This window comes from Benincasa hispida, chromosome 6 (assembly GCF_027475165.1).
Source record: "Benincasa hispida cultivar pf3 chromosome 6, pf3_genome.v1.1, whole genome shotgun sequence".
NCBI classification, from domain to species: Eukaryota; Viridiplantae; Streptophyta; class Magnoliopsida; order Cucurbitales; family Cucurbitaceae; genus Benincasa; species Benincasa hispida.
The window spans coordinates 24,484,812-24,507,177 of record NC_143483.1 but is presented as its reverse complement, the minus strand read 5'-3'; the positions used below and the strand labels follow the sequence as shown (position 1 = coordinate 24,507,177).

Sequence of the window (22,366 nt, the reverse complement as noted above, 5' to 3'; positions counted from 1 at the left end):
TGAAAGTGAAAAGGAAAAGAAATAACACAAGGTTTACATGGAAAACTCTAATTTAGGGAGAAAAAACCACGATAGAGAAGTTTTTATTACATTAATGTCATACATACAAGAGACCCCAAACTCAAATTAAATAGAATGAGGAAAACCCTAATTTTAGTCAGCATAAAGGAAAAAACAAATATGCCCTTAGGGCTAATGCACCATATTTCAACAATTGTTTCGTAAGGAATTTGGAGTAAATATTAATCATTATAAAGCATGGAGGGAAAAGGAGTAAATACTGAAGTCTTTGAAAGGCGATGCACATGAATTATATGCTTTGATTTTAAAGTTTTTTATGAAGTTAGAAGAAAGGAATTTAGGTTTTTTTTTTGTTTCCAACTTATTAACGGGTTGTATGATCTATCAGTGATCACTTCTATCACTGGAAAGAGTCTATCACTGATAACATGAAAGTGATGGAAGCTATTCGTGATAGACTAGTGATAGAAGCTATCACATTGATAGGCATCAATCAATTATATATCTTTTGTAATCTGGCTTACTTGTTCAATTTCATGTTATATCTTATTTTTAGGTATATTCACTGCCTATGAAGCTAACATAAATGGGCATTTTAAGTATTGTTATATGGCTATTGGAGCGTCAATTGAGGGTTGGGAGCATTGTAGACCTAATATATCGGTTGATGGCTCGTTCTTGAAATGTAAATATGTTGGGACTCTTTTAATGCCGTCAATAATTGATGGTAACGATAAGATTTTTCCTCTTGCTTTTAGTATTGTTAAATTTGAAAATGATGCATCATGGAGATGGTTTTTTGAGAATCTAAAGAAAAGTTTTGGTGAATGAGAAGGACTAGTAATTACTTTCGATTGGCAGTTTAGCATTCCAAAAGGTGTTATGAATGTTTTCCATCTGTTGACTATTGTGTTTGTCTACGACACCTTTTGCAAAATATGAAGTTGACTTATAAGGATTATTTAATTGATGACATATATTATAGTTGTACAAAAGCTTATACAATTGGCAAGTTTGGGTTTTATATGAAATGGATGGAACCGATATATCCTACTATTTGAGAATATCTCAGTGAAGTTCGCTTTGACTAGTGTGGTGGAGTTTGAGTTGCAAAAGCAACACAGTTAGTCAAGAAGCTTCAAGGTACAAAATTAGCCATTAGCGTAGAAGATATCACTAATTTCAATTTATTAATGATAGCTTCTGTCATTGATAACATGTTATCAGCGATAGAAACAATCATTGATAGCTCGAAATCACTATATTTTTTGTTTTCACTGATAACTTGAAAACATTTCATCAAGTAAAGATAGTATCACTTACATTTTCATTTATAGTTTAGTTTTCAGTGACATGTCATTAGTTCACCTAGTTGATTATTTTGTTTTTCAGATTGATCTTATTAACAATAAAGAATATAAAGTAGTCAATAGAGACAATCATTTTGTGGTGAATTTGGCCTCTAAATCGTGCAATTGTTGTGTTTGGGATTTGGTGGAGATTGCATGTGCTCATTCATGCTTGTGTTGTTATTTATGAGCTAAATTTAGATATATATGCTTTTGTGTTAGACTATTATTTTTCCAGTACATTGTTATTGACCTATAAAGGATCAGTTTATCCTATTGGAAATAATTCTGACTGGAGTTTTATTGATATTGGTGTGAATGTATTACCTCCAATAGTTAAACGTCTAGTTGGACGACCACAAAAACAAAGAATATTGTCAATTTGTGAAAAGAAAAGCAGCTCAAAGTGCAATCAATGTCATTGTTGTATCCATAATTGTAGGACACGCAAATTGCAACCAGTTGTTTGATTAAGAAGCTTGTTTTGTTACTTATATTTGCTAATTTATTAATGACAATGAGACAGCTTGTTATTGATGTTTGTCAATTTTATCCATTAGATAGTGAGACAACTTATTTTCTTACTAATGTTTTGTCGATTGATCAATGATAGCTAGTGAAACAGACTTTGTTATTGATATATCTATATTCTTTAGCCAATATGATGATTTTGTTTTGCTTTAGCCACAGGAAAGAAAGAAACATGTGATATTTCTCTATACTGATATATACTAATGAAAGCTTCTATCACTGATATCAAGCTATCAATGATAGCTTCTATTATTGATATCACGCTGCCAGTGATACCTTCTATCACGGATTTCAAGTGTTTAATGTGAATGGATTAGTGTTTAAATTTTGAAGTGGAGAATTTATTTAATCCACTTTAACTATCGGAATATCTAATAGTAGGGTTGGATAATCTTGGTATAATCTTGAAAGCCCAATATATCAAAGCAAGTGGAAATCCTTAGAGGAAAATTGAAGATGGCTTATTGATGACACCCTTCTTAAAAAACTTTACAATCAATTCAAAGGACACCCTACCCCATGGATAAGATCTAAACTTTTCTTCATCATCCAACATTTCTAAATGTTTCTAACTTATTTTGTTAGGTCCTTGTGTAGGAATTAGGAAGCTATCTGAAAAATACAAGTTTGCAAGTTTGGAATTAGGAAGCTATCTGAAAAATACAAGTTTGCAAGTTTGACCTTTACATCAATGGGTATATTAGCATCAGAACTTAACAAATTAAAAGTATGGTGAAGCTCTCTCCTTACAATTTTCGTATTTGTCTTGAAAAAGAAGTTCTTAATTTGCCTATTGATTCTTTTTCACTATAGATACTATCTACAAGGTAATCATCACAAGTTAAACCTGTTATCAAACAAAATTTCTTGAGGTCAATTTTGAAATATGTTCTTCTATATTAAAGACCAAGATATTTTGTTTTGTAGTCATGCATTGCCTTATAATCAGGTGTGATATGAGTTGGATGGGCACCATTTTCATTTTTATATCTAAGAAGTGCCCAAAAGGACATTCCCTAAATTGTTGGAGTGATAGTTCATCTAATTTTTCTATGTTGGATAGGACTTCTAAGGTTATGAAGGTGTTGACTTTCAATGGGTTTATCCATTCACTTTTTGGAACGATTAATACATTTTCCTATTTATCTAACAACATAAAAATAAGAAAAAAGCAACCATAAATGTATAGTAAATTCATTAGATTGTGGACCTTGAGCTTCTTGTGCTTTTTTCTCAATGATGTTAATCCTTCCAATAATTTCCTTTTTCCTTTCTCCATTTATACTAAAAACAAACAACAACAATATCACTTTATGGAAATATAACATTCAGATAATTAATAGTAGTCTTTTAGGGATATCACTTAAAGATGCTATCAACAATATCTTTCTAATGTTATATACTCTTAGTGATACTATTAGTGATAGTAATAAAAGAGTATCACTGATGATAGCTATAAAAATGTTAGCATAATTAAATGATCAGCAAATAACAATATAGGAAACAGAGATAAATTCATCAGCAAACTATCATCATATAATTAATACAATCGGCAAAAACAACGTACATAAAAATATAGTTGTGATTACTTGCAAACTAAATTAGCAATCAAACACGGTACAAAAAAACTTCACATAATCAACTTTCTTTCAGAAAGAAAGTTATAACATTGATGAAAACGTGTAATAAATGAATGAAATACCTAAAAAAGATGGAGAATGCATGTAGCCCTAATTTGAAAGAAATCAATCAACTATCAACAACATATCAACAAATTGAAAGAAAATTGATGAAGGTTTTTGTGCGGAAGTGGGGATCGTTTCCAATTTTTATTTTTCAAAAAATTCATAAATTACAGATCAGAACAGAATGCATTATCAATCTAAATAATACGGCATGGAATTTTTACAAAGAAATTAGAAAAAAGGGAAGAAGAATTACACTTACCTTTGAAGCCCAAAATTCTTCGTGAAAACCCTCGATCTCCAAAATATGGAATCCTAATTGAGCACCACCACTTGAGAACCCTCTGTATTCTCTTGGAAATCAGAATGTGCAGGAGTGGTGGGCTCTACACTTTTGGAAGAGGGAAGAGAGGAAGGAGAGGGTTTTTCCCCGAGAGAACTCTCATTTGTTATCCAGAGGAAGAAGATTATGAAAACGTTCAACACTTTGAACCACCCACATTACACGTTTTTTGCTGAGAAAATTAGGGGGAGGGAGTTGTAACTCCCTCCTAAAAATAAAATAAAATATAATTTAATTAAAATTAATATATATTTATATATAATAATTACCTTATTATATATACATACTGTATATTATATCAAATATAACATATAACCTATAGTTTTATTTTCTCTCAACTATGCATGGAATTTAACATAAATCATATTTATACTAAAATTTTATTATATGAATCTCATTCATACTGTATGTTCGGGAAGCGTTTGATAGATGGATCAGGGCGAATGATAAAGCCCGTGCTTATATTCTCGCCAGCCTGTCTAACGTTTTGATGAAAAAACATGAGGATATGAACACTACCACAGAGATTATGGAATCTCTGAGAGGGATGTTTGGACAGTTGTCTTTCACTCTGAGGCATGAAGTTGTCAAATACGTTTACAATAGTCATCTGAAAGAGGGGACCAATGTTCGTGAACATGTCCTCGACATAATGGTCTACTTTAATGTGGCTGAAGTGAACGGTGTTATGATGGATGAGAGAAGTCAAATTGGCTTTATTCAAGAATCTCTTCTGAAGAGTTTTCTACAATTTTGTACCAATTCCTTGATGAATAAAATCGAATACAACTTGACAACTCTACTTAATAAGCTGCAAGCTTTTCAGACCATGTTGAGAACTAAGGGTCCGAAACAAGTACCAGAAGTAAATGTTGCTTCTTCTGAAAAAGAGAGAAATGTACTCCGAGCCTGAAGTTGCCTCGTCTTCGCAGACTAAGAGTGTTCCAGCGAAGAAAGACAAAGGGAATGGGAAAAAGAAGCCTACTAGCAAGAAAAGCAAGAAAATCGCTGCAGAGAAAGGGAAATGAACACTGCAACGAACTAGAGCACTAGAAGAGAAATTGTCCTAAATATCTTGCAGAGAAGAGAGTAGAGAAAGGAAAACAGGCTGCTTAGATCCTGGAGACCGTTTGCTCAGCTCATTCAGTAGGAGAAGTTGCTGATGAAGATATAAATTACCTGTTTTGGTAAAACTTGTAATGAACCTTTTGTACATATTTTTGTTTAGAATGAAATGTTCTTTTTCAAGAAATATGTTTGTTCTATCTCATAGCAACTTCTGTTGAGAATCAAACTGTTAATAGCCATCTGCGAATATTTAGTTATTTAAACAGTTAAGATCGAAATATAATGAATTTAAGATTTCTAGCTCTGACTGTTAACAATAGTTGTTAAGGCAGGTCAGACCATCTTAATCAAAGAGTTAGAGTACCTCAATGTAGTGGGAGGAAAATGTGCTTCCTAGCCATTATTGAGAATTAGATGAATTCCCCATAAGAAGCTTATTGTACGCTAATATGTTAATAATGATTCTCTCAGCTAAAGTGTTTAAAAATCATCTAGTAAGACTAGAAAAACCAGAGGTTAATAACCTAGGGCAAGTGGGAGAAATATCAGGAATACTGAATGGTAAAACCATGGGTATAGGATGCTCTAGTTTATTGTATTTCTCAGTAAAACTTAGAAACTCAGTCTTATATATCAGATATATACATTACCACTGGAGTTTAAGTCCAAGTGGGAGTTTGTTGGGTTTTATATCCTAAAACTCGTGGTTTGTAAACATTTGAACTTATTCTGAGAATTCAATAAAGTTGTTGTTGAATATATTGTTTTTTAGAAATCTAATAACCTAAGTCCCTTGACTATTATATGTGTACATAAAAACGTATGTGTGCCCATAGACAGAGAAGTCGTTCATGAATATTTCAATAGAGTCCTCAAGATATTCTAAAAAGATGGCCATCATGCACCTTTGAAACGTGCTCGGCGCATTGCAGAGGCCGAACGACATGCGGCGAAAAACAAAAGTTCCATATGGGTAGGTGAATGTGGTCTTTTCCTGATCTTCGGGAGCAATTATAATCTGATTATAGCCGGCATACCCATCCAAAAATCAGTAGAAGTCATTTCTAGCTAGATGATCTAGCATTTGGTCAATGAATGGTAAAGGAAAATGATCTTTCTTCGTGGCCGCATTCAGCTTGCGGTAGTCCATGCAAATACGTCATCCGATGATGGTCCTTTGCGGTATCAGCTCATTATTTGCATTAGGGACTATCGTCATCCCACCTTTTTTCGGCACGCACTGCACGGGGCTGACCCACGTGCTGTCTGCTATCGGATAAATGATGCCCGTATCTAACCACTTGATTATCTCCTTCTTAACAACCTCTTTCATTGCAGGGTTGAGCCTGCACTGATATTTGATCGATCCTTTTATGGTTTTCTTCAAGACGAATTCAATGCATACAGTATGCGGGGCTGATTCCTCGAATGTTTATGAGTGTCCATCCAATCGCTCGCGCATACTTTCTCAGAATGCTCACCAACACATTCTCCTGGTCTTCAACTCTATTATTGGTGGTTCTTTTATGGACGGTTGCATTGTTTTTCTTTCTTCATTTATTGTTAGCTCTTCTTTTTGGGTTGCGATCATCTCATCTTCCTTGTTTATTTTTTTTATGATCGCATTACATGCAACAATGGATGTGCTTGCATCCTCATCTTCGGTTTCATTGTCAGGCTTCTCTTCTTCATTCAAATTCTAGTCGTCGTCAGATTCATTCATGTCTTCTTCGTCAGGAAACATCATGGCACGGATGATGTTGAACTTGCGCTTTTGTTCTTTTACACTCAAGGTGATTTCTCCTTTGTGCACATCAATTTGGGCACGACTTGTTGATGAAAATGGTCGCCCCAGTATGACGGGCACATCTTTTTCGGCTTCGTAATCTAAGAAAATGAAGTTAGGTGGTAATATAAATTTGTCAATTGTAACCAACACGTCCTTCACCTTCCCTTCTGGATGCACCAGAGATTTATCTGTTAGTTGGAAAGTCACAGTCGTGAGTGCAAATTGCCCCACATTCAGTTGCTTAAAAGTTGACAGAGGCATCAAATTGATGCTGGCTCTAAGGTCACACAATGCTTGCCCGATGTACAATCCTCAAATGGAACAAGGTATAATAAAACTCCCAGGATCGCTCATCTTCGGCGGGATTATTGATTTCGAATTCTAGGTCAAAGCCACCGTAGCAAACTTACCAATGCCTCTCTTCTTGGTTACCATATCCTTCAGAAACTTCGCATCTGTGGGCATCTCTTCAATCGCTTTAGTGAATGGAATATTAATATGCAATTTTTTTAACATAGTCATGAAGCGTTGGTACTGTACCTCGTCATTTTTCTTCTTTCTGAGTCTTTGCGGGAAAGGTGGCAACTGTACTCTCACGATCCCTTTTTCTCTTGGCTCTGAAGTGGACGCAATTTCTAGCTCTATCGCTTCTTCTTCTCCTTCTTCTTCTCGAGTCACCGCAATTTTGGATTCCAACGCAATTGGAGTCATCCGGCTGGGCTTCTTTCTTTCCCTAACCACATTTTTTCCACTCCATAATGTCACGACTTGACATTGCTCTTTACTTGATCCCCCTAGGTTGAGTGGGAATTCTGTTGAACTCGGCAGGGCCCCTTGCGGTTTGTTCTTAAGTTTGCTTACAATCTGGCCTATCTGTAATTCCAGGTTGCGGATGGACGTCGTCTGGTTTTGAAGCACAGTTTCGTTCTTCTCGATATGCTGCTTCAACAAACTTTCCAAGGAGGAAGATTGCGGTGGTTGCGAATTGCTAGCTTGACTACTCGTCTGACCGTTGTTTTACGGGAAAAATCCAGGTGACCCTTCTTTTTACGCCACTGATTGAAAATTTTGTTGCTGATTTTTCCACGCAAAGTTGGGGTGGTTTCTCTATCCAGGGTTGTAGATATTAGATAATGGATTGTTTCTCACAAAATAAATAGACTGTGGGTTCTGTGGGTATTCTTCCATTGCATGTCCTTCATCGCAAGTCGCACACCTTGTGATAGTCTGATTAATTGTGTTTACTTGTCCATTATGCGGTGTTAGGCTGTTGATTGCGATTCCCTGAATTAGGTTCATCATTACAGTCATTTGACTCTGAAGTGATGCGATAGCACCATTGTTTGCGTCATTATCCTTTATTCTCAGTCTCTGATCTCTCTCTTTTCAGTCCTCGTGATTTTTAGAGATGCGATAGAGGATGTTCTTAGCCTTATCATATGTTTTGTCTAGTAGACCACCAGCGGCTACCGCATTGGCAGCGGTCTGTGAAGCGGGATTTAATCTGTGACAACAGATTTCCATTTGCAAGCAGTCTGGTAATCCATTGTGTGGACAGTCCCTTACCAGCCTCTTAAACCTCGCCCAGGCATCGCTGAGCGATTCGTCCATGTCTTGTTCAAAATTGGTTATTCCTTCTTCTAGCATTCTTAGTAGGTGGGAAATATTTCTTCATAAACTTCTCTACAACTTGTTCCCAGTAAGTGATCTCAGTTCGAGAGAATATGCCCATATTCGTGCCTGATCACACAACGAAAATGGAAATAGAGTTAGTCAAACTTCTTCAGTAGAGATATGCGGGAACACAAAAGTGTTGCAGATTTCTATGAAGCTCCAGAAGTGGGCATGCGGGTCCTCACCATGCCGTCCTCTGAACTATCCAGCCGTCTGGATCATTTGCAGCATCACCGATTTCATTTCGAATCAAGATCCATCAAGGGCAGGCCTCATGATTCCTGGGCCTATTGCAATCGTTTGTCAGTAGGATTGGATGCGCCGTGACATTGTTTTCGTTTGGTGTTCTGTTTCCAAGCTGTTCCGCCATATCGTCTTTATCTGGTTGTTGTTGCTAGCGGCAATCTCTCAGTCTTCGTTGAAATGTCCTCTCAATCTCCGGGTCGTAATTCGCCAAAGATTGAGAGCTGCAAAGAAATCTGAAAAATTACCATTAGCACACTGAAGTCCCCAACAACGGCACAAAAAAATTGATGCGTTGTTTTATGTGATGAAATTATGGAAGGGAATGCGGTGATGGAAATGCGTTGAGCAACAAGTTTTCTCAGCGGAATCCAAGTATAAATTCCACTGAGTTTCTTGGTAAGTCCGGGGTCGAACTCAGGGACTAAAGAAAACGGTATTCGGTGATAGTTTTCAAGAAGATTTTGCGGTAACCAATCAATCAAATAGTTGTTTTGGGTTGTTGTTGCGGTGTAAAATAAATGTATGCGGTGGAGTTACGAAAAGAGTTGATAATACGGAAGATGTGATGAATATGCAGGGAAAGGGTTGAGAAGTGGTTCAACTAACACTTCCTAGGATGCGTTCATGTTATGCGATCATGCAACACACATACAATAGCAAATCATCTCTCGACGCAAATGCTACGGCTTTTAATACTAGAACACATGCGATAAATGCGATGAGTCTATAGGACCTACACATAAGCCTCTATTCTAGTTTATGTGATGACAAAATGACACATACACAAATAAGGCGACCACATAATATCATAACCTATCTCTAGGGTGCATGTGATGCAGGTTGGCAAATAGAGCTTATCTCTAAGTCCTCATCTCTTGCTTATGCAAATCTAATTTCACTTTCTCGAGTCTAGATTCTAACCTAACTCTTTCAAGTCTTAGGTTCTTTTTTTAGACTCTCTCTCGAGTAGCTCTAAAGGGTTGTTGGGTACAGCATAAAACAAGATAATCGCATGCAATGAAGATCCTAGGTCATGTTAGCTTAGTTCTTCTCAACCCATTCAATAAAATTAGCTACTCATGCGTGCTTTTATGAGAGTGAACAAATGTAGATAAAGAAGTTCCATTGTATAAATATAGAGTTGAAATACAAAATAACAATGCAAGATAAGAATAAAGAGCCTGATAGCAATCTCTTGCTTCCCAAGACTTTTACTCTGTATTTTCTACTTTGTTCAAAAGATAGTCTCGCTCTCGCGAGAGTCGGCCCTCTTTCTGCTTTCCACGCCTTTGGGTTCTCTCTCGAGCTGCCCAGAGCGATCTTTCGACGTCTCTTCTCTTCTCTCGCTCAGCCTTATAAATAAAAAGGAAAACTATGAACAAGGTTGTTCTATCTAAGGAAAAATTCTCTAACTATCTGAACTCCTTTACTGAAGGCTACCTTCGGTATTTATAGAGTTTCGGGGTGAAAGACATCTTTTCTCTTATGATTGCACTGATGGGATAACATTAATTCTCTGTTTGATGCGGCAAATGTTTGTCACCGAAATGTTGAGTGTACTTGCTACAATAGTTCGTTAGCGGCTTGTCAACTTAATTCAGACTCAACCGTCATCAGCTTTCTGTCCCATCGTGATAATTATGCTTTTCACCTAGATGCACCCACCAAGTTGCGCCGGCTCTATGCGGCAATCCTTCTTGAGCAGATGTTTGCGAGCACAAATCACCACAAAGCCTTGCGGTAACGCTGCGCTCGACCGTTGATTTCTTATGATCGCATTTTCCGCCTTGCGTCAACGCATATTCTGCATAAAAATACAAAAGATAACTTTTTTCGTGCGATGAACGCATACGACGCAATGTCATGAACTTAATGCTTTTTGGACGCAATCTTATATATTTTATCAACGCAAACCTGCATTGTTTAATAACTTAGTACTGTAATAACGTACATTTCTGCCCGTTATCAGCATGTGGTGCAAACACGTTGATCTTTTTGTCCTTGAGCGGTTGTCGCATGCGGTGACTTGTTTCCTGCAAAACAAAGACTTGGACATCCCTTTTTGCCATTGCAATGGGGTTAGCGGGTGTGTTTCCGACACTTTACAACTTTTGCGTTTATAAGCCAATTTCTATACGTTCGACGCAACTTTTTCCTTTTTTTTGCCACATATTCTAAATAAGATGGTATAAATAACTTGTATTTCTACAAGTTATCAACTGCCTTCATAAAAAGAAGTTCACAACTGACTCAGGATTTAGGTCATGTCACCTATGGTCATCCTTGTGAAATGTAAGTCTCTACTATTAATGCTGATATATAATAAGACTAATCATTTTGTTATCCGGTCTTATACAAACTCTTTGTATAGAGGATATCCTTGCTCACATGTCTCCATATGAATGATCAGGATCATATTATTTGTAGCACTTTATAACACTTGTAACATCTATAAAGCGAGTCGTATCCATAGTGTCACCAAGATAAGGTACCCAACCTTATCCATCTACTACAGACTATTTAGGTATTATTTAAACAAGATCCACTTGTATGTCTTACATACTTGTTTAAATTACATAAAATAACCTAGGATCTTAATTTATTGGATTGTGTGTATGTTCATAAAATAATTATTATTTTATTAATATTTTTTATACAATGTTTACAAACTATGAGAATACAAGAGATTTAGTACACAAATCCCAACACAAATACCATTTGAAATTGGAATCAAACCTACTCACACTGATTTTAGGAAGAATCAAAATTATTACTGTCAATGGAAGAAGAATGATGCTCTACAATTTCAAAGATTTGTTATCAGTGAAGAAGAGACGAAGAAACGAGGAAGAAGAGGCGAAAAATGGAGAAGAAGAGACGTAACTTTTGAATTTTGGAGTAAAATCGAAGGGAGGAAGAAGAATCGCACGATCAGAGCGAAATCGAAGGTAGAACACTTGCTATCATTGATGACTTATTTGTTTTCCCCGATTTGAAATGGTGGGCTCTTTGGTTCCGCCATTGAAGAAGTCATTCTTATCTTAACAAAGCTATCTGAATTAATGGAAACGACATTTTTTTAGAAATTTCCAGTATATCAATCAAGTGTATTAGTAATATATAAGTCAAATGTATAAGCATTATAAAATAGTGCATAATTATCAAGTTTATCAGTAATATATCAATCAAATGTATCAATGGCGAGTACATTGATCAAGTGTATCAAGTTTATCAGCAGTATAAATGAGTGAATGATTGACTAATTTATCATCAGTTTGTCAGTCAAGCGCATCAAGTCTATATATGTAGTGTATCAAATGTATCAAATATATTATTAGTGTATCGATAGTATATCATGAAAACAGAAGTATATCATTAAGATGATTACCTAAAATAATTAGTGTATCGATAGTATATCAGTCAAGTGTAATCAAGTCTATATCTGTAGTGTATCAAATGTATCAAATATATTATTAGTGTATCGATAGTATAACATTAAGATGATTACCTAAAATAAAGTACTTGATAGTAGTATATCAGTGCATTGTATTATGATCAAATATATCAAGTATATCAATCAAGTGTAATCAAGTGTACATCAGTAGTATATCATATATATATCAAACATATTATTAGTGTATCGATAGTATATCATTAAGACGATAACCTAAAATAAAATAATTGACAATTGTATATCAGTGCAGCGTATCATGATCAAATATATCAAGTATATCGGTCAAGTGTATCAAGTATACTAACGGTATAAACCATTACATAATTGACAAGCTTATAAATAATAATATCAATAAAGTATATCAAATGTATCGGGAAAGACGAAGAGTGTATCAGGTAAACCACCTAACAAGCTTCACTAGAAAGAAAAAAGAAAAAGTATATAAGCAAGCTAATATACTTGGTCTTTTGTTAATGTATACCAAATATACTCTGGAAAACCCAAAGCTCCAATTAGGTTGAAAAGTGACGGGAGTTGCAATTTGAGGAACAAAAAGAAGGCACAAAGAGGTGGGCTTTTTGGACTTCTTCTTCGTTTTAGTAATTGGGTTGGTCTTGTCTTTTTGCCATTGTTGCAAATTCAAAGAATTAGAGACACAGACTTAATTTTGAAAACTTATTTGGCTACTACTGCAACTGCCATTTACAAAAGTGTAGGTAGAATACGGTATATATTGTGAAAACATTATTTTAAAAAAAAAAATGAATATACCCAACGTACATAATATCGAAAAATTAGTCGGAAGAAATTCTGAGTGAGATATTATTCAAATGGTAAAACAGTTGAAAATATTTATAAGATATAGCGAATTTTTTTAATTATCAATGATAGACGCTGATAGACACTGATACTATCAATATTAGCGTCTATTATTGAAAGTTCTAAAATGTTGCAATATTTTGTAAATATTTTGATTTATTTTTCTATATTTAAAAACAACCCAACAAAATATGTTAAAATCGTGAAATTATTATGCTAAAAACATAAAATTTATAGGATAGAATTAAAAATATTCTAAAATCTTGAATTATTTGGCTAAAAATGGAAATTTTTAGGGAGAAAGTCCTCTCCATTTTGGACCACTTTTATATTTCATCCAAAATAAAAATCATTGAAAATTATCAATTAAATTTAGAATTTTAAAACCTTAGACTAACAAAGAAAAGAGTGCATAAAATTCATAATTAAGGAAATAATTTATTAATAAATTTAAGATCCATAAATTCTAAATTCATATCCTATTAAGTTTAGAATATATTTATTAACCATGTAAAAATTTACCTACAAGTAAGGAAAGTATTCATAATATTCTTTTTTTTATTTAATGTGGAGACATGCACAAAATTGGATGACATTTTTCAATTAATAACCCCTAAATGGTACTAAATAAAGTCAAATCTATTTATATAAAAATTCAAATATTTGGACATTTATGAAATTACAATCTCAATGGTCTATTTTGCTAAATATTTCTTAGTTAAATGATCCTCTTACCCACTATAACCAACTACTACTTAATAATATCTGCATCCTCTCTCTTTAAGAAATAAGTATGCTTCAGCTTTTATTTTTCTAATAAATTTAATGTTTGAAAACCATCATATATTTCTAATAATTTTTTTCAAAAATAATATACGATCAAATTCAAACCTACACTTAATTAGAGAAAATCCGTATAGGTATATTTTATAAAATATATCTTATCTTTTATTTTATAGTACAACTATAGGGAGGATCGAACCTTCGACCTCTAAGAAGTAAGGTTATGTTACTGTTGAACTAAGTTCATTCAAACTATCATAATTACTTTATAATATTGAGTGTGGGTTTAGGAGAGAGGTGTGGTCTAAGTGTTGCGTCAATTGGGTTCGTCGCATCGGGTGGTCGATCAGTGGTTCACCTTATGATCTCTACCGTTCGTGCTCGTGCTGCTTCCTAACGGGTTGACCTTCTTGGTCTTATCTAGTATGTTTACAAATATTTCTTTTTTTTTTATCTTTATTCTTTGTTTTGTCGTTGTCCCTAGTTTGTGAGATTTTGGGTTCTTTTCTCTGGTTTTCTCCCTGTGGTTTGTGTCTTTATTTTTATGTAGTTTTATCTTGTGGGCTTTGTTTTGATTTGTTTGCCAGAAAGCTAGAGATTATTATTTAAGAAAAAAAACACAACGTTTATTTGCTTGATCCCATTGCATTATCAACCTATCCATCATTTATGACGACCTTCTAACAAAGACAAGAAGCTATCGGTTGGATTGGATCAACTATTGAAAAGTCATCGCAATGATTTTGAGTAAAATGGAAAAAAAAATTAAAAATTAAAAAAGATATATATCAAAACACAACCTAGCTCATCTTTAACTCATGTTTCAAAACTACGTTAGGGAAGAGAGGGAAAATGGAGGGGGAAAAGGAACAATAGGAGTAATATACAAATTATATAGTTGTGGGATACAAATAATATAATATAAGCAACTGATTGCTGCTTACAGTATTTATTCAATCTTTGGCCGTGCTTCAAAGCCGCCGCCTGCTCTTTTCTCCAAGGAGTAAGGCATATACGTACCAAGTATTCTATCCCATGTAACAAAGAAGGGCTGTGAAAAGTTAAACTTGCTGCCATATAGCTGATGATGGACGTCGTGATACGCAGTATTGTTGCCAAATATGATGTGGAAGAGATTACCAGGCAGCCATAATCCACAGTGATCGTCTACTGTCTTAATAGTCGCAAAGGAAAAGAAGAAGATGGAGACTCTAGGAGTCATACCAGATGCTAGAAATGATAACGCCCCACCAACTGTGTCAAGCAGTAGACCTTCCACAGGGTGATTATACAAAGCCCCAAATGCATATGGAACAACAAGCCTATGGTGCTGTGAATGAATATGTTTGTACAGAAACTTGTTATGATGCATGTATCTGTGAGCAAAGTACTGCCACGTGTCCAGAACGAACATCGCGGTTAAAAATTGCAAAACAACCATTGGCCACGATTTTGGAACTGCATTGCTCCCATCATCATTTCCAGTCACCTGAACATAACAAAACGCAATCATAAATTCAGAGGCAAACTAGATATCAATGAGTTATGCTAGAGTTAACATTGATTCCCTTTTTTTCTCTCTCTTTCAAGAACTGGGAGTGTCTGAGCAAGTATACATACATCTTGAACAATCTCATGAGACAACTATAATGAATTTCTAAGGATGTCCTGAATAGGTGGCATCTTAGTTTGAGCTCATAAGCTCAAAACATTTGTGTTCAGGATTTGCTACTTAAACCACAGGGACGAACCCAAATAATTCATTTAGCAACATTTGAATGAGGTTAATAATAATGATAGTTTTAGTTCACTCTATAATATTTTACATGGACATCCACTAAACTACCGTTCTGCATCTCATTTAGCATGGGACTCAAAAAAAAAGGAACTAGACGGCTTTGAAGCAATAGCAACAACATTGCAGCAAATACATTCAACACACAACAAGATTAAAGGGAAGTCCAAAATTTTTTGTTTGCCTAAGTCGGTGACATCCTACCAAGTGCCGATGCAGAACACAAAATGGGATTGGTACTAAACGTTGTGAATAAATATGTAACCTAAAATAAATAGTATCCAAAGGATAATATAGTTAAAGGAAGTAGAATCTAATTTTCAAACAAAACAGAAAAAGGATGTCATAGACAATTTAACTATGAAAAAGGAGTCATAGCCTAAAATTTTGTCCATATCTACGAAGAAGTAAGGTATCACCAAAAGTCTTTGTTGTAGTGTCCAATATAAAAAATACTTACAGTCAAAAGCTAACAGCGAGATTTTGTCTTTCGACTTCCTAACTTGAATCATTAACTCCTTATTCTTGAACCAAATTAACATTTTCCAATTGCCATCTAAATTATTTTGATGTGAAATTTTTCGATCTTTGTTTCATCAATTCGAAATAGCAATTTCACTTTACCAAAATAAGCAACAAATATTCTTTAAGATATACAATAGTTATAACTATAAGAAACCGAAATTTGATAATAGGTCAATTATGACATAGCTGTAGTCTAGTCTGTTCTTTTCTAAATCAAAATAAAAAAAACACATGAAAACAGAAGCGGAGTTATAAATTTGATTTTGTCAAACTCCATAGGTCCACAAACAACAAAACCTACAATGAATTGTATCTAGGCTAGTAAGACTATAATCAACATACACCACACAGAGCTACTATACTGAGGAAATTTCAAGAAGATCAGACTAAGAGTTTCACCAAAGTCTACGAGCAAAAAAAACAATCTCAGTTAAAATTTTCTAGGGCAAGTTTCAGCAACAATTAGGATCAGAAATGAGCTTAATTACAATAATATTGACAAAGCCGGGAAAGGACGGTGATTATGAATTGCAAAACTGATAAAAGAAAAGAAACAAAACAAGAAACTAACCTTAAAGAGGATGATGGCGACGATAGCCTGAATGATTTGTTGAAAGAGAACGCCCCGAACAACAGTAGATTTTGAAACCAAGTTCTTCTCATCCTCGTCTGTTTTGGAGTGCAATCGGTAATTCTCGAAGAAACCGAGAAGCACGTATATCCCAGAATAGAACCAATAAACGAAAATCGGGACGAAAGTACCCAACAAATCATCGGAGATAGTGAATTCCATTGATAGAGATTTCAGAGATTGGAAGAGAAAACCATAAATCCCCAAATCAGAAATTCGCAGGGCGTTTGGGAAGGAAATCGGGAATAACCTTCCCACTCTGGTTTACAGGAAGAGAGATTTTTCTTTTTTCTTTTTTTTTTTTTCCTGAAGGAAACAGGAAAGCAATCGCTAATTCACAATTTTTTAAATTACAATAATCCTTGACTTAGGGGAAAAACCCGAATGACGGTTTTTTAAATTTGTTTGAACAATATTTATAATTTTATTTTTATTATATTCTCTTTCGTATTTTTGTATTTCCGTTGACCGATGATATCAATGATCCAAAATGCCAGTACTGAAAAAATAAACAATAAAATAAAATCCAAATTCCCCTCTGTTTCCTCGCCTACCCATGTGTCAAACTTTGAATACAACTCTAACTCATGACATTTTTAAATGGATAATTATTTCTTCAAATATTTTGAAATATAACCAAACTTCACTCTCTATTAATATAATAGATAGATTCTGATAAATATCTATTATTATCTATTACTAATAGACAGTGATATCTTATTACATTTGTAAATATGTTGGCTCATTTTTTTATATTTAAAAACAATCATTTTCTAAATAGGAATATTTGGTGCATTCTATCTTTTTATGGTTCATTCCAATTACATAGTAGAAAAATTCAATGGCGCTTATGAAAACAAGAAAAAAGAGTTTGTCACGTGACAAATTGTGATTAGACAAATGTGTGGACTGCAAAAAGAATTAGTAACTACTTTTATTGTTTGTATATTTGAATCATAATTTTAATTTATCTATTTTTTTTATTTGAGTTCAATACAATATGAGAAAATGAAAATTTGAACATTTGACATTTTAATCATTTTACATATGACTTAATTAACTTAACTATGTTCGAGAAGGGATTTAGTTAGTTTTTACTATGACTTATTTTTATTGAAGATAATTGATGATATGTTTGAAATGACTTTTTAAGGTGTTACTTAAAAACATATTTTAAGCATTTAAATCACTCCAAACTAACTCAAAATATGGTATGATTAATCATTTTTGTCTATATTTTGAAGAAAGTAAGGGACAGTGTTTGTCAAACTTCAAGTAATAAAAAAGGTTAATTAGAAGAATACTGCTTTTTAAAAATAAATTGAAAAAGCCAGTATGAAACTATTTAATCAAAACATGTTTTTTTTTTCTTTAGTCTTTATTGGAAAAAAAAAAGGGACAAATAACTCCTAAGTGAGATGTGTACTTCAAAAAAGTAAAGGGACTAAAGGGTGGTGGGTTTTTGTACAAATGGCCTCATTTGGGAAGTCCAAATGAAAAATGGTCACCTGTAAACAAAGTAATAGAAAGTCGTCTTCTGCTTACGTCATAAGCATGTGATTTTATCGATTTACCCCTGAGATGCACCCCAGTGTGCCTGTCAATACGAATTTACTCAATCCTCGATGGCTCGTTACACGTTTCTCAATGCATGGTCACTCGATAACCAACTTCATAGTCACTCGATACGGCTGCAATCTACACATGTATACTTGATCATATCCACGTCATACTTGATGCTCGATTATTTTATACTCAATTACTTTGAATTCTTAACCCGTTTGAAGGCATTTGAAGTCCATTATTTCACCACTTCTAACGAGCTCAGACTATTTTCTCTATTCATCTGATTGTATATCCTTCGACGACAACACCTCTACACTCGAAACTCAACTATCTCTGCATCAGGTAACATTATTCTCCTTGTTTGTATTTTGGCATCATTCACTTGAAACTTGACTATCTCTACATCAGGTAACATTCTTCTCCTTATTTGTATTTTGGCATCATTCACTCAAAACTCGACTATCTCTGCCTCAAGTTCCTTGATATGCGCTTCCATGTTACTCAATACTCGATCGACACGGTTTTCATTTCTGTTTTCATATCTTGCATGTTTGGCTGGACTTCGAGTTTGTTTCGTTTCGGTTTTCATGTTTTTGTTAATTCGGACCGTCTAGAGTTCAAGGTTTGAGTTGGATAATGCATAAAGGTGAAAAATTAAATCGGATGCTCGTCTGCATGCCACGACGAAGAGAATGGTAGGAGAAGAAGCCAGCAAGAGACTTGTTGGAATAAACGACATAACTGAAAGACCATGACCAAGCTAGGAAGAGTTCAAAAGAAGTGGAGAAAGCCTCCAAGACAGAAAAGTTTGTTGGGAGCGTGTGGAATACTTCAAAGGCTTACTCAACAATATGCTGAGTTTGAGTAAAGTCGGTTGACGGGGACATTAACCAATTGAGTGAGGGAGAATGTCACGGTCATACTTGTCTAGGGGCGTATTGCCCATGGCCACATGTCCCTCTCCACCTCTTTTTACTATGCTTTCATTCTATATATTTCCTTTTGTTAGGTAGTTGGTTTTATATGTATTTTTCTTAGTGAGTGACCATTCACCCATTTCCATAGGCAAGGGTGACAGATCTATTTTTGTTCATAATGCACTAAATGAGGATAAGACTAACCATCACTTCCCCATACTCAGAGTGGTATGCTATAAAGTCGTCGTTGTTGTTTATTGCTTTCTAGCCTACTACAATCTTTTTCTTCTCTATTCATACATTCAAAACGTTTGCGAAAGCCCTTTTCTCCAAACCCATTTTCTCTAAAATGGGGGTGGAAGTTGCAAGAGGCACCTGGTGTGTCATTGACGTTTCGTTTTCGAATTGGTCGACTTGTTTGTGAGTGGGAACAAGTGTTGCACAAATGCTAAGTGAAGTTTCTGAAAGTGCGATTGTGACACATAACATATCTTCTAAGATCTGGTTCAAACGTTATGTCTGCCCGTTAGTCCGTGGGTGAAAAAATGTACTAAAATCCAGCTGAGTACCCAATGCTGTTTGAAGACTCTTCCAAAAGTTGGATGTAAAATGAAGATCTCTGTCTGACACAAGGGACACAGGTACCCCGTGCAATCTCACCACCTCTTTCAGGTATATTTGTGCCCACTTATTTACCGAGAATTCCTAATTTAGTGAGCTTGTGTACTACAACCCAGATTACGGTGAAACTCTTTACTATTTGGGGCAACCCCACAATGAAATCCATAAACATGTGCTTCCATTTCCACTCTGGTACACTTAAGGGCTGCAACAAGCCTACTGGCTTATACCTTGAGGCTTTCACTTGCTGACACACCAAGCACTTACTGACAAACGCAGCTATCTCCTTTTTCATGTCATTCCACCAGTAGCAACGCTTCAAGTCTTTGTACATCTTAGTACTACCAGGATGCATCGATAATGGGGAATTATGAGCTTCCAACAACAAATCATTATTGTTTGTGGGCACGCATAAATGCCCTTGATAGAGAAGACCATCCTCCGCGGATACATATAACTCACCACCCTGTCATGACTCCGCCTTGCGAACTTTCTCAACTAGGTAAGGATCACTCTGCTGAGCATCAATATAATCCTATGTCTTAAACTCGACTGCATTGATAACTGTGCCAACTGTGTTGTGACTTCCCCCACTACTACTGCAATCTCAGCCCACTCAAGATCCTTGCTTAATCGATTCTGTCTGGTAATAAGGGTTGTTGAATGAACTACCTTTTTGCTTAAAGCATCTGCCACTACATTTGCCTTTCCTGGGTGGTACAAAAACTCATAATCATAATCCTTCACTAGTTCTAACCACCCATGTTGTCTCATGTTTAAATCCTTTTGAGTGAAGAAATATTTTAAACTCTTGTGGTCGGTAAAAATCTGTATCTTCTCTCCATATAAATAATGTCTACAGATATTTAAGGCAAAAACCACTGCTGCCAATTCCAAATCGTGGGTGGGATAATTTTGTTCATGATTCTTCAGTTGATGAGAGGCATACGCAACTACTTTTCCCTATTGCATTAGCACACACCTCGATCCTTTCTTGGAGGCGTCACTGTAAATGACGAAACCACCTGATTCGTCTGGTACTGTAAGAATGGGGGCTGAAACTAACTTTTGCTTGAGATCCTGGAAACTATCCTCATAAGCCTCACTCCAGACAAAAGAAGCTCCCTTCCTAGTCAACTGAGTCAAGGGAGTGGCTATATGAGAAAAACCCTTCACAAACCGCCGGTAGTAACCTGCTAACCCCAAGAAACTTCACACCACACTGTATGTGGTTGGATGGGGCCAACTCGTAACTACTTCAATCTTTACGGGATCCATGGAAACTCCTTCATTTGACACCACATGTCCCAAAAAGGACACCTGCCTCAACCAAAACTCACATTTAGAAAACTTGGCATATAGCTTATTCGCCCTAAAAGTCTCCCAAACATTTCATAAATGCTCCTTATGTTCTGCCTAGATCTTGAAATAAACCAAGATATCATCAATGAAATTATCATAAAAGTGTCGAGGAATTCCTTGAACACTCTATTCATTAGGTCCATAAATCCCGCTAGAGCATTTGTCAAACCAAACGATATTACGATGAACTCATAATGCCTATACCGTAAGGGCATATGTAAGGGTTCTGATCTTTTTAGTGGCTAACATGATTTCTCCTGATGGAGTGGAAACTAACAGGGCATATTATAAGGGTTATGATCCTAACATGGCATGCTTTACAAATATTAAAGATATGAATGAGTGCGATAAACCAGAATTAAACAAAACTAATGCATAATGTCCCAAGATGAGAAGCGTACCTGTCACAATTGTGTTGGACTTCTCGGGCTCATGTCGAGTGGTGGAAAATACTCTATCCTATTACTGTTGACGACTTGGGCCTCCTTGAAATGAGCTCGCAGGTTGGCCCCTGTTTTCAGACGCATTCCTCCTTGGATACAAATGGAGAGGTGCAACGCAGTTTTCTGACGGCGAAGGAAAGGCTGGGCGACGCAGACGAAGGCGACAACTGAGCGACTGGCGAGCGAGAAGGTCGGCGCAAACAAACGGCGTGAAGGAGGGCGAGCGACGCAAACGGTGATGACGCTTGAGCAAGGAAAGGGTTTCGAGAAGAGGGGGTTGCGTGCAAATCGAAAGAGAGAGGGAGAGAGTAACTTAAAAGAAAAAAGAAAAGAAAATAAAAGAAAACTTTATTTAGTTTAAATTTTATTTTATTCTTTAAAGCCCAAATACATACATACATACATACATACATACATACATACATACATACATACATACATACATACATACATACATACATACATACATATATATAAGAAAAAAGCCTATTTGAGAATGTTTACAATGAAAGTTACCAAAGATCTTCGTTTCTCAAACTCTAGCTTAAAATTCTTTCCTTTTCCTCTTTACAACCCAAATTTCAAAATTAAATCAATTCTCCCAATAAAATATCAATTTTTGACATTAACTTAAAATATCAAATTAATGCGACATAAAATCCAAATTTTTCTTTAAACAAAAATCAAATTTCAAAATTAATAAAAATGTCCTCAAATATTACAAAAATAATGAATTTTAAATTA

At 35.2% G+C, this 22,366-nt stretch overlaps 1 protein-coding gene across 1 annotated transcript; it reads right to left on the bottom strand.

Moving 5' to 3' along the window:
* Positions 1–14,503: 14,503 nt before the first annotated feature.
* On the bottom strand, positions 14,504–17,120 carry LOC120079365 (sphinganine C4-monooxygenase 1-like). Its single transcript, XM_039033528.2, has 2 exons — positions 16,654–17,120; positions 14,504–15,251 (listed from the first exon to the last, which is right to left on the bottom strand). Exons 1-2 carry the CDS (start codon positions 16,873–16,875, stop codon positions 14,712–14,714), a joined length of 762 nt encoding a protein of 253 aa, XP_038889456.1. The 5' UTR covers positions 16,876–17,120; the 3' UTR covers positions 14,504–14,711.
* Between the last annotated feature and the right edge of the window lie 5,246 nt (positions 17,121–22,366).